The sequence below is a fragment of the Anabrus simplex genome, chromosome 9, assembly GCF_040414725.1.
Source record: "Anabrus simplex isolate iqAnaSimp1 chromosome 9, ASM4041472v1, whole genome shotgun sequence".
Lineage (NCBI taxonomy): Eukaryota > Metazoa > Arthropoda > Insecta > Orthoptera > Tettigoniidae > Anabrus > Anabrus simplex.
In genome coordinates, this window is record NC_090273.1 from 101,029,386 (window position 1) to 101,042,309 (window position 12,924).

General features: G+C 36.9%; 1 protein-coding gene across 1 annotated transcript in view; it reads left to right on the forward strand.

Annotated features, from left to right (window-relative positions):
- Positions 1-12,924, forward strand: part of GABA-B-R3 (gamma-aminobutyric acid type B receptor subunit 3) — a 104,153-nt gene that overhangs the window by 65,617 nt on the left and 25,612 nt on the right. Inside the window, exons 7-9 of the mRNA XM_068229161.1 lie at positions 3,732-3,968; positions 4,058-4,118; positions 12,005-12,245. Of these exons, the coding sequence (XP_068085262.1) occupies positions 3,732-3,968; positions 4,058-4,118; positions 12,005-12,245 (539 nt within the window). The remainder of the gene's footprint in view (positions 1-3,731; positions 3,969-4,057; positions 4,119-12,004; positions 12,246-12,924) is intronic.

Sequence of the window (12,924 nt, forward strand, 5' to 3'; positions counted from 1 at the left end):
CAGTAAAAACAGGTGATATGAAGTGCATTTTAAACCACTTTTAAAACAAGTGCATAAAATTCCACAAAAACTTTCTTCTTGCTAAGTGGAATAGTAAAATCAGTGACTTCGTTTAGCAGCTTTTACGAACGATCATTACAACGCTCATTGGAAACTAGACTTTTACTAAATTCTAGTTTGCGTTATTTTCGAAGTGTTAAATTTTTAGGGAGAACTTCACAAACTTTGAAAGTGAAAGAGTATTTATTTTAAAGTGAAGGAATATTTATTATTTAAAAAGACTGTAGGGAAACAATTCAGAATTTGGAATTTGATCTTCTGGTGAAAGACATTCATTTCAATTAATTTATGGTGATTTACGTAAAAACAAATTATTTTCAAAACATCCAGATAAAGGCAGTCTTTTGTGGATATCATGTTTTTAAATCAGGCAAACATTGCATTGCGAAAATTTCGTAAAATAACTTGCTTTAAAGTTTAAATAATTTGCAAACGAAACAAATATTTCGTGAAAAGGAGCAGGAATAATACAGTAGAAAACATTGCCCATAAATGCATGGTGGTGAAAAAATTGAGTTTTAAGCCCAACTATTATTTTGCTCTGTGTACGTCTCTCTGTACCTACTCCATAAGAACCGTCTACCCCTACGTGAAGATTCTTCTGCCCAGATCCCTGATCGTTTCCCGGTACAGTACTTTGATCCCAAGATTCCTCTCATCATTTTGCGCTCTTTTTTCTCCAGTTCTTCCAGGAGTCCTTTGTTGGCATTTAGAGACAGGGTTTCGGCTGCATATGGAAATTATTATTATTATTATTATTATTATTATTATTATTATTATTATTATTGCAGTGTACAGTTTTTCGATACCCATACAGGTAACATTTTAAAAAAAGAATTTGGCATTTCCTGTTTTCATGCTCTTAATATTGCTACACTTCTGTATACTAATCAAATAATACTGTATATAACCTATTGCACTCTCCAGATATCCCTAAATGTAAATACCAAGGCTCAAGAAATTCTATCAAGCTATTTTCCTGTGATGTACAAACAAACAAACAGACAAAAGTTGAACCGAATCCACTTTCGACTTTTGTATACCTACCTAAACACAGACAAACACAAACTATGAGGAAAAAATTAGAAGTACACAAACAAAATAGTAACTTCACTAAATATGCTTAGTATTTAATTATTCAAACTGATTGATTTTCTGTATAAGGTTCTCTTAATCATAATTCCCATTTCATTTAATCCACTCATTAATAGGGTGGATGATAAATATTTGAAGAATAGCACATGTTTAAAAAATATAAGGAAAACAAAGCTAATGGGAATAAAAATGAACAAAATCCAAATATAAACAATATTTTCAAGGAAACAAACTTAAAATCACCTTCAAATCTCAAAAATCTTGGATTAAAAATCTAACAGGATAATATTATTAAGCAGAAAATACTCATCAGGATTTTTTATTTTTTTATTTTTTAAAGGCATCACAGTTTTACAGTCAAGCAGAAACCCTTTGGGAGAAGAAAATATTTCAAGCAGGAAATTTAACAAGGTTTTATCTTGGGGACAGCAAAATACCCTAAATAGGAAAATTTCACTCCTACTTCACTCCAGTCCTTATCTATTAATAAGAAACAACTGAAATATTTACCAAGTCAATGACAAACATCAATCCAAACATCAGAAATGAACCAAGAACCAAGAAACCTCAGAAATTAAATAAACAGAAACAATATTGGCATCAAAATGCCTGTTGTTTCTATAATGCAAAATTAGATTTGCGGTATGAATAAATTATGATGGGAAGAAATTGTGGCTGTCTATGTACCATAGGAAACTGAAGTCAAAAGTAACTTAATATAATATACTAAAGATGGACTCACAGATTCATCACAACTCTTTTATTAGGTTAGTTTGATGGTGAAATATATATATTTCACTTCTTATATTTCCGTTATCCACTCATAGTCACACCTAGTTAGAGTTTTGTATGATACCAAACAGTCATCATAATTATCTAATCCTTTGTATTCTACCTTACACACATATTCCCAATTTATTTTCTTTGGCTTCAATCTTGTCTAGAAATATACATTATTCAGTCTTTTCTCTGTGCAGATAAAGTCCACCCTTCTAATACCACTAAGGAGCTGGCATAGTCTGCAATTGAGCTGTCAGTCTCCATGTTGGAAGATACCACATTCCAGTAGTTTTTGGGTAAGGAATATCACATAGATCTAGTCCTTCCCATGCAAACATTTACAGTAACCCTAAAAATTCTATACATTTAAGTTCCATTTAATTTCTCTAAGATTATGTGTGGTTTCAGGCTGTGAAAATAATCCAAACAATTTTCCAATTGATCCCTGTAAAGTACCTACTCGTGGTATATTTTAATATCTAGAGACCACAATTACTTTGACATAATTAAAACATACTTGTTCTATTCTCAGATTCCATTCTACCATTCTAATACTTCTCTTCAGAACTTTTTCCTTAAACAAATGCTATCTTACATTTTTTAGCACTAGAGTAATGGCATTGATACAAAACTCTTACCAAACTCAATGTGGTGATTTCATTTATCAGTCTCGCATATTAATATTATATCACTGAGCTTAGCTTCCGACCTGAGATCACCATGACTACTCCGTACCTACCTTGTGCAACTTTAAAATAAAGACGCTGCATATTTTGGTGAAGGTATTATTATTAGTAGCAGTAGTGGTACTATTGTGGGGATCACTACACTTAACCTGACAGCCACAGCAAGCAAACCACTAACATGGCACTTTACATAGCAACAGACAAGCATACACCTGTGTGGCAATGTCCACTACCTTTCACTCACTGTCTGCGGTTGGTTTGATACAGCTACTTTCTTCCATTCCTCGTGCTGGCTAGTGGGAGGTTCTGCACCCCAGTGCATTCGGATTGAGGGATGTTTTGATAACCAGCGTCGCTTTCTTACCACCCTCATGGCTATTGACTGGGAGCTGCTGCTCTCTAGGTTCCTGTGGTGGAGGGATGACTTGGTTTTGCCATATTATTATTATTATTATTATTATTATTATTATGTCTGCCTCTGAAATGTAGTGGTTAGTATGATTATCTGCCACCCCTGGAGGCCCAGGTTCAATCACCGGCTCTGCCACAAAATCTGAAAAGTAGTATGAGGGCTGAAACAGGGGCCACTCAGCCTCTGGAGGTCAAATGAGTAGAGGTGAGGGATTTGATTCCCACTTGAACCATCCTCGAAGTGTTTCTCCATGGTTTCCCACTTCTACTCCTGGCAAATGCTGGGATGGTACCTAACTTAAGGGAATGGATGCTTCCTTTCCTCTTCCTTGTCTACCCCTTCCGATCTTCACATTCCCCCACAAGGCCACTGTTCAGCACAACAGGTGAGGCCGCCTGGACGAGGTACTGGCCCTCCTCCCCAATTTTATCCCTGACACTGCCCTTGAGGCGGTAGAGGTGGGATCCCTCCCTGAGTCTGAGGGGAAAAACCGACCCTGGAGAGTAAACAGATAAAGAAAAATAAGATTATTATTATTAATATTATTATTTTAACATACTGTCTCGGTCTCTTAGGACCATAATTAACGTTCATCAGCCTTTTTAGATTTCCAGTGCTTGTTGTTTTCATTGTTGGTGGTGGTGGTGTTGACAACAACCACAACAGTAACATGATATTCTTTGTCCTTGTTGTTGCAGACAAATTCCAAGTTTCTGGAGGAGTTTGAGACTCTGAACTTACCAATTACCCGCTATGTTCCTCAAACCTACGATGCTGTGTGGGCCATCGCTCTTGCCCTGAGAGGAGCACTCTTTAAGTGGATAGAAACAGCAGGCAGAAAGTCTCCAACATTGAAACAATTTGACTACAGCAGACAGGATATGGCAGAGGAATTCTTGAAACAACTGGGTCAATTAAACTTTTTGGGAGTCTCAGTAAGTATAACAACTTAATTCAAGTATAATGTAATTTGTGTTTCATATTAATATAACATTAATAGTATCATTTTGTATTTTCATTATAGGGTCCGGTTTCCTTCAGTGGAGCAGATCGAGTTGGTATATCTGCATTTTATCAAGTTCAAGGTGAGGAAACTCTTTTGAGTTTTTTCAGATAGATGAGTTAGTAGTATTTTCCTTTTATGCAAGTATTTATTTCACATCAGCAAAAATACATAAATAACCATATCCCACATAAATAAATCAATAACATATCATCCAACATTATTCATATTGACTTCCAATGTTTTGACAGATTTTCATTTCCACACCTTATGAAACAGTATGGTTTCGAGATCTTCATAAATATTAATCAATGTGAGCCTTCACGCTGAGCAGTGGTTATTTAGTAGACTAAACCCTATCAGGGCTGTAGTATGCATTTTCGTTTTATAATATACTGTATTCTCTTGCATTGTATATTATTGCCTTCCAATATTTTGATAGTTGTTATATTCCACATCTGAAGAATTCTGATGATTTGAAGTTGAAGAATTCATCAAGCCAATGATCGAGAGCATTTCAAATCAAATCAAAATCTCTTTATTTGCAAATGAGGTGTCTACCTCGGTGGCGAATGGTACACTAAAATACATTATTGTCAAGCACTAAATATTAAATTAACAAGAGAAGAACCGGGCGAGTTGGCCGTGCGCGTAGAGGCGCGCGGCTGTGAGCTTGCATCCGGGAGATAGTAGGTTCGAATCCCACTATCGGCAGCCCTGAAGATGGTTTTCCGTGGTTTCCCATTTTCACACCAGGCAAATGCTGGGGCTGTACCTTAATTAAGGCCACGGCCGCTTCCCTCCAACTCCTAGGCCTTTCCCATCCCATCGTCGCCATAAGACCTATCTGTGTCGGTGCGACGTAAAGCCCCTAGCAAAAAAAAAAAAAAACAAGAGAAGAAAATTTTTCCTATAATACAATATTATACAATTTACGCTAACAATGTTTTCTATTAAACACACAGCTCATCCTTAATAAATTTATATTGTTTACAAAATTCTAATTATAATATCTCCTGTACTACTTACAAATATAGTCAACTGATATACAGTATGTGGAATTGCTTCAAATGATACTATAAAACTGGTATAACATTAATATTTACATTGCATTTATTTATTTACTATTTTTTTTTTTTACCCGTTCTGGATCCTAAGTAGCATAACGACCTGCTGCGTCTTAACCAGAGCCCCTTTTGCCACCACTTTTCAGAGTTCCTGAAGGGCCTTCACAGCTACCGTAGCGGTCCCAGGGCCCTCGAAGTCCCCACTGTACTTCACCCCTACAGGCAGTCCCCTACTTTGGCTGTCCAAACTCCTTAGACCAGGGGATGGAATTAATTTATTCACACACATTTTTTTTAAATTGACAATAACCTGCACCGGTCGAATGCCCTCTAACACTTCATTTATTTTCTCTGTTGCTGTTTATTCTCTTCTTGAATATCTGTACAGATTTTGGAAAAGGATCAAACACTACCCCTGGTAAACTGTTCCACTCCTTCACACCCTTCCCAATGAATGAAAATTTACCCCAATCGCTTCTGCTAAAATTCCTTCTAATTTTATATTTGTGGTCAGTCCTGCCGATATAATTATTTTCCAACTGAAGCCTCTCACGGATATCTCCCCATGCTTCTTCTCCTGTATAGGCTCTATATAATCCTGTAAGTCTAGTTTTCTCCCTTCTCTTACTTAAAGTTTCCCACCCAAGTTCCTTTAACATTTCTGATACACTACTCTTTCTCCTGAAATCCCCTGTTACAAATCTTGCTGCTTTCCTCTGCACACTATCTATTTCTTTTATTAGGTATTCTTGGTGAGGATCCCAAACACTGTTTGCATATTCCAATAATGGACGAACCATACTCAAGTAACTTTTTTCTTTTAATTCTTTGTTGCATCCTTTAAGTAGCCTCATTATGACATGTAATGATCTGTATGCTTTCCCAACAATGTCATCAATATGACCCTTCCAGTGCAAATTACTTTCAAATCTCACACCTAAGTATTTGCACTTGCCATCTTTTGGGATAACTACCTCATCCAAAGTATATTCAAATTCAGTTTTAAAGCTCCTGTTTGTGAAAGTTGTAACAGTTGATTTGCCTCCATTAACCTTCATATTATTTTCTTCAACCCATTGTTGGATACTTTCAAGGTCCCTTTGTAATTCTGAACAATCCTCAATGTTGTTTATTTCTCTATAAACAATTATGTCATCTGCATACAATCTTATTTTTGATGTTATATTGTTCCCTAAATCATTTGCGTATATTAAGAAAAGTAACGGACCGATTATACTACCCTGTGCAATTCCCTTCCAAACTTTCTCTTCCTGCGATACATTATTTCCTACTTTGACTTTCTGAACCCTTGAATTTTGAAATGCTTTTATCCAACGTGTAACCCTTACGTCCAATCCTATTCCCTCCAATTTCTTTAATAATATTCCATGTTCCACTCTATCAAAGGCTTTGGAAAGATCTATGGCTATGCAATCTAACTGACCTCCTGAATCCAACTGATCTGATATGTCCTGCTGAAATCCCACCAGTTGTGCCTCACAAGAAAATTTCTTTCTAAATCCATACTGGCTCCTCATGAACCAATTTTTATCATCACATATCCCTCTGATGTACTTCGATATTAAACTCTCCAGAATTTTACAAACTATACTGGTCAGGCTGATTGGTCTGTAGTTCTCTGGTTTCCTTTTATCACCCTTTCCTTTATAAATTGGTATTATTATAGATTCCTTCCATTCCTTTGGTATTACACTATTATTTATGACATAGTCAAAGAGAAATTTTAAATAAGGCACTATGTACCACCCCATTGTCTTTAATACCTCCCCAGTAATTTGATCACTTCCTGCAGCTTTTCCTTGCTGAAGCAGTTGGATTTCTCTGAAAATATCTTCGTTTGTGAATGAGAAGCTTCTTGTTTCCCTCTGTCTCTCTCCCTTTCTATCTTCTGTTTCGGTTTCCAACTCTTGACAATCATCTACTGAATCTCTAAATTCCCTACTAAATAGGTTTGCTTTCTCAGTATCTGTTAAATAGTGTTCACCCCCTTCTCCCACCATTGTAGGAATTTGGACTCCTTTTCCTCTTTGATTCCTGATATATGAATACAGCTTTTTCCATTTCCCTTTGTGGTCATTACCCTCTTGAAGTATGCCATTCATATAATTCTCTTTTGCTTCCTTTTTCACTCTATTCAGTTCCCTCATTAGCTGTTTTCTAGTTTCTCTACTCTCCCTACCCTCTTTGATTTTCCTGTTTACTATTCTACATTTTCTTTTTAATTTTCTTATTTCCCTTGTATAATAAACAGGGTCTGAGGTCATTTTACCCTTCTTAACAGGTACAAATCTCTTCTCTCCTTCCCAAATAATTCCTTTAAATTTAGCCCAAAGTGTATCCACGTTACTCCCTTCACTTATCCAACAACTGAATTGTGATTTAAGGTAAGTCCCAAATTCATCAACTTTAGTATTTCTGTACAATTTCTTGTCTTGTGTAACCCTCTTATTAAGCCTTTTTGGTACGAGTCCTACATCCATTATTACAGCCTTATGGTCTCCTATTCCTTCAATTACCTCAGTTTTATCAACAATTTCCCATGGTTTAACCAAGAATACATCTAGTAAGTTATTGAGACGAGTCGGTTCTTGTACTACTTGTGTAAATCCTCCCTCCCAAATTAACTTATTTGCCAGTTTCTGTTCATGGGCTTCACTTGCAGCTCCTTTCCATTCAACTTCAGGCAAATTTAGATCTCCCCCAATTATTACCATATCATTATTATTGTTTTTATGAGTATAATCTATTATTTTTTCAAAGATTTCCATGTCTCTTTCCTCTCTTCCAGGCCTGTATGTTCCTATAATTCCCACCTCCTTCATATTATCACAAACTAATTTTATCCCTAATATTTCATCCCTTTCATCGGTAAACCATTCATGTGAACAGTAAGTTTCCTTCACCAGAATAAACACCCCCCTCCCTTTTTATCTCCTCGGTCTCTACGATAGACTGTGTACCCTTCTGGAAATACTTCTCTATTACCCACCCCTTCTTTCAACCACGATTCCACTCCTATCACCACATCAGTCTCATAAGATTCCATCAATGTACCAAAGGAGATCTCTCAGAGGTATAGAGAGCAAAAAAGATAAAAATCAGTTGGAGCAAGATCTAATGAATATGATGGATAAGAAATAACCTTCCATATGTCTTCCTGGATATCCACTTTTTATGTCTGAACTATGCAGATGTGTTTTATTATGCTGAAAAAGTTACTTGATATCATGTTCCTAGTCATTCTACTTGAATTGTAACTTCAAGGCATCTGAACTGTTGATAACGATAATGAAACAAAAATCAACAAACTGAAAGAAAGATGATACTTTCTTATATTAAAAATATGTACCAATATACATTCCAAACAAAGCTAAGTTAGGTAAATTTAATTTCCAAAACTTTAAATAATTTGTTAATGAGTATGTTGGTTACATGTTATGGGTTGTGTAACTATAAATTTGGATTCTGCAGATGGTAGTTTTGAATCCCACTTCCAGCAGCCTTGAGAGTGGTTTACCATACTTACCAGTTTTCATACCAGGGTAATGCTCTTTTAAAGCTATGACCACTATAACCCTTCTTTCTTAATCTGTTTACCATCCAGGGTTGGTTTTTCCCTCGGACTCAGCGAGGGATCCTACCTCTACCGCCTCAAGGACAGTGTCCTGGAGCATAAGATGAAACTAGGAGGACAACCAGTACTTTGCCCAGGTGGCCTCACCTGCTATGCTGAACAGGGTCCTTGTGGGGGGATGGGAAGTGGAAGGGATAGACATGTAAGAGGGAAGGAAGCAGCTGTGGCCTTAAGTACCATCCTAGCATTTGCCTGGAGGAGAAGAGGAAAACCATGGAACACTACTTTGAGCATGGCTGAGAAGGGAATCAAACCCCCCTCTACTCAGTTGACTCCCGAGGCTGAGTGGACCCCATTCCAGCCCTAGAACTACTTTTGAAATTTCGTGGCAGAGCCGGGAATCGAACCCAGGTCTCCGAGGGTGGCAGCTAATCACACTAACCATTATACCACAGAGGCAGACTACCACTATAATTCCCAGTCATAACCCTTTCTTATACTAATGTCACCAAAAACCTACTTGTGTCTAGAATACTTTTAACAGTTAGCAAGCACGACATTTGATACTTAACAGGGTTGGCAACCTTACATAACATACACATGAGTAAACTGTAGTCAAATCACCAGGTGTCCCACATGAGAGTGGGAATGCCTATGTTTCTGTAAATGTATAGATGTCAAACTGATCCTGAAGAGCAGGGCCATCTTGTGACCTTAAATTTGGCCAGGGCTAAGTTTTAAAGAAATTAAACATGTGCAAAATAAAACTTCTGAGTGATGTCAATTGTTTTACTTTCATTCAAAAAAATCTTACACCCCAATTCCTCTGCGAGTGAACGTTTACATAAGCTTGTTGTAGTCTTTTTGTCTCCTCTTTTTGTACGAGTTCATTATGACGAGCAACTGCAGTTGTATACCCTTCATCTGTCTGCCACCTTAATGTACAAACTGAATTTAAGTGAGTTTGCTAGCGAGGAAAGCTGAGTTCATGTAAGTTAATTCTTTCCAGATACCATATTTCGGGTTATTCACACCAATAATAGATGAAGGAATGCCACTACCAAATAATGAACAATTTAAAAAGTTCAATCTTATTCTCACCAGCTGTAAGAAATTGTAGCAATCACGTTAGAAATATGGTGATTGTGCCCTTGTATTATGTTGTATTCTGGTTCTAACTCTTAAACATTAAGTTTACCTTGGTCACTTAACATTTGAAATGGATTCTTCAGTGAAAAGACTTCTATATTTTGGTTGTTATCTCTTCCAACTTGACATTCAAGTGCTGCTTGATAGCTATGTAGCAGTCACCAGAGAAATTGCTTTCATATGATATGAGTTTTCAATTCATGTCGATATATCTGGACAAAACCAATATAGTTGGTCCATTATTGGACATTATACATTTTTCAGCTAACTCATTCCTGGTTGCCAGTGTTTCGCCCCCGTGTGCCAGGCTGGGCTCATCGATTGGTACCTAGCACACCTACCAAGACGCTGGCTAGTGCATACCATGGAGGCCACTGCGTAGGCTACTTGGAGCCACCGGCAGTGCCAATGCACTATGAGACTTTGTCTCATTTTCAAAAATTGATGCCTGCCTGACCATCAGATGAAACTTAACACACTGGGGCAAAATGCTGGCAACCAAGAATGAGTTAGCCTGGAAAATTTATAATGTCCAATAATGGATCTACTATAATGGTATTATAAATTTACTCATTCGGGACAAATATTTCAGATTCCCTATAGAAATCAACATCTATATCATATCTGGACAAGTCGAGTTGTGAATGAATGGCTGCTTGGCAGCACTTAAACTACAAGTGGGAAGATACAATACCCCAACTATTCTGATGAATATCCTGTGTGATTTGCACCACACAAAGAGTACTATCAATCCACACAGCATGACCAGCGTGGCTGATCTCAACTAGCCTGGATTGAAACTTCAGTTTGGAAGCCTACCCCTTTCACCCTTCTTGCTCATCACAATCAAACAATGCTCATTCATCTGCCTGCATGTGTAAGATTGTTGGTTACAAGGATAATGTCCAGATGGAGGAGGTGACTAATACTTACAAAGTATTGAAAATTTACCTATGATGACTAAGACATTTAGATACAAAATTTGAAAACAAGAAAAGCTGCTGGAATTGATAAGATTTCTGGGGATATACTAAAAGAAATGGATTGGTATATAGAACCATATCTGATGTACTGGTTTTTTTATTACTGTTTGCATGAATGAAGAGTTACTTCAGTAGCCACTGTGTGCAAGGGAACGGATGATAAACACAAAGCAGATAATTACAAGCCAGTCAGTTTGACATGCGTTAAATTTAGGCTTTGGGAAAGCATTCTTTCTGATTATATTAGACATGTTTTTGAAAATACTAACTGGTTTGGGTTTAGGAAAAGTTATTCCTATGAAGCTCAACTTGTAGGATTCCAGGAAGACATAGCAGGTATTTTAGATTCAGGAGGTTAAATAGTCTGTATCACAATTGACCTATCAAAGGCATTTGATAGGGTAGATCATGAGAGAATACTAATAAAAATGATGCAACTGGACTAGACACAAGTGTGATTGAATGAGTGACTATATTTCTAGAAAATAGAACTCAGAGAAAATAGAGTAGGTAAAGAATTATTTGCTCCTGTAATCATTTAATCATTAAGAGGGTAATTCCTCAAGGCCAAAGACCATGACAGTATCTCACTGGGATTACTGTAAGTACCTAGATGTTAATATAAGGAAATATCTTTATTGGGGTAATTACATAAATGCGAATGTAAATAAAAGTTACAGATTTTTTCATATGGTTATGAGGTTGTAGTGAGGATGTTAGAGTATGGTTCCAGTGTTTGAGACCCACACCAGGATTACTTGATTTGAGAACTGGGAAAAAATCCAAAGAAAAGTGGAACAATTTGTTCGTGGTGATTTCTGACAAAAGAGTAGTGTTATAAAAATGTTGCACAATTTGGGCTGGGAAGACTTGGGAGAAAGGGGACGAGCTGCTCAACTGTGTTTCCAGGCTAATAGCTCTTAGCCCCTGTAGAGATGGCACAACCTTTATTTGGGATCTATTACCTCTGTAAATGTAAAATCTAAAGGAAACAAAACTCTGCTTAAACAACCACACTATAAACTTGAAATATGTATCATAATTAATAAATAGCAATTTTCATGTAGAGCTAAGCTACAAATGCCCCAAAAGACAAGATGTCCCAGCTGAATATGGCATTTTGTGTTGAATGGCAATCTGATTTCAGTAAATGACTTATTCTTTTATTTTACAGAAGGAGAGGTATCCAAAGTGGCCCTGTTTTACCCTTCAACCAATCGCCTGGACTTCACATGCCCAGAGTGCCTACCTCTTATTTGGCAAGGAGGACAGGTGCCTATCGCTAAGAGAGTATTCAAACTAAGAGTTGTCACCATAGAACCAGCAGCGTTCCTCAGTATTACCTGTCTAGCTTCAATAGGCATAACACTGGCTATCGCTTTCCTTGCTTTCAATCTACACTTTCGGAAACTCAAGTAAGTCTGTATGTATACTATATACACTGGTATATAATTGAATGCTTTATATCAAAGCTATTCAATAAATATTTCAATACTCATTCTCAGAATAGAATTTGGCTCAAAATTGCTTATCATCTCAGGGACTTTAACTAGGAATGAACAACACAGGATACCTTAACCTATCTTAGGGAATTAGTGTCTGTTGTAAAGTCCTACTACCAAAAAGTGAGCAGCGGATTTCAAATCCACGATCACAAAACCTCAGAAAGCTATAATATATAATTTGATAATTCTAAAAGACAAAATCACAATCTTGCTTGGTCACATCCAGAGAGACATCATGAGCTCCCATATCACACAGCTTTTCTCAGTTTGCAACAATCTTTTTTACTGACATATTACTAATAACTTCCTAGTGTTTGATATATTATTATCATCAATGCCACTTCTTTATCAGTGGGGGTGCAGGGGTATGCCTACCCCTTAAACAGTTGGAGAACTTCATACGAGGAAGACATGCATTTTCATAGTTTTCAAATCACTGCCAAGCAAAGTACTAAGACTGAAAGAAGTTATACGCTCTTATGTAAAATTAGGAACTTTAGTGTCATAGGTTGGCTATCATTCTGACTGCTGCATTCATGAGCTCAGGGATGCCATTCCTTTTCCTGAAGCTGGGCACTGGTGTTGTAAA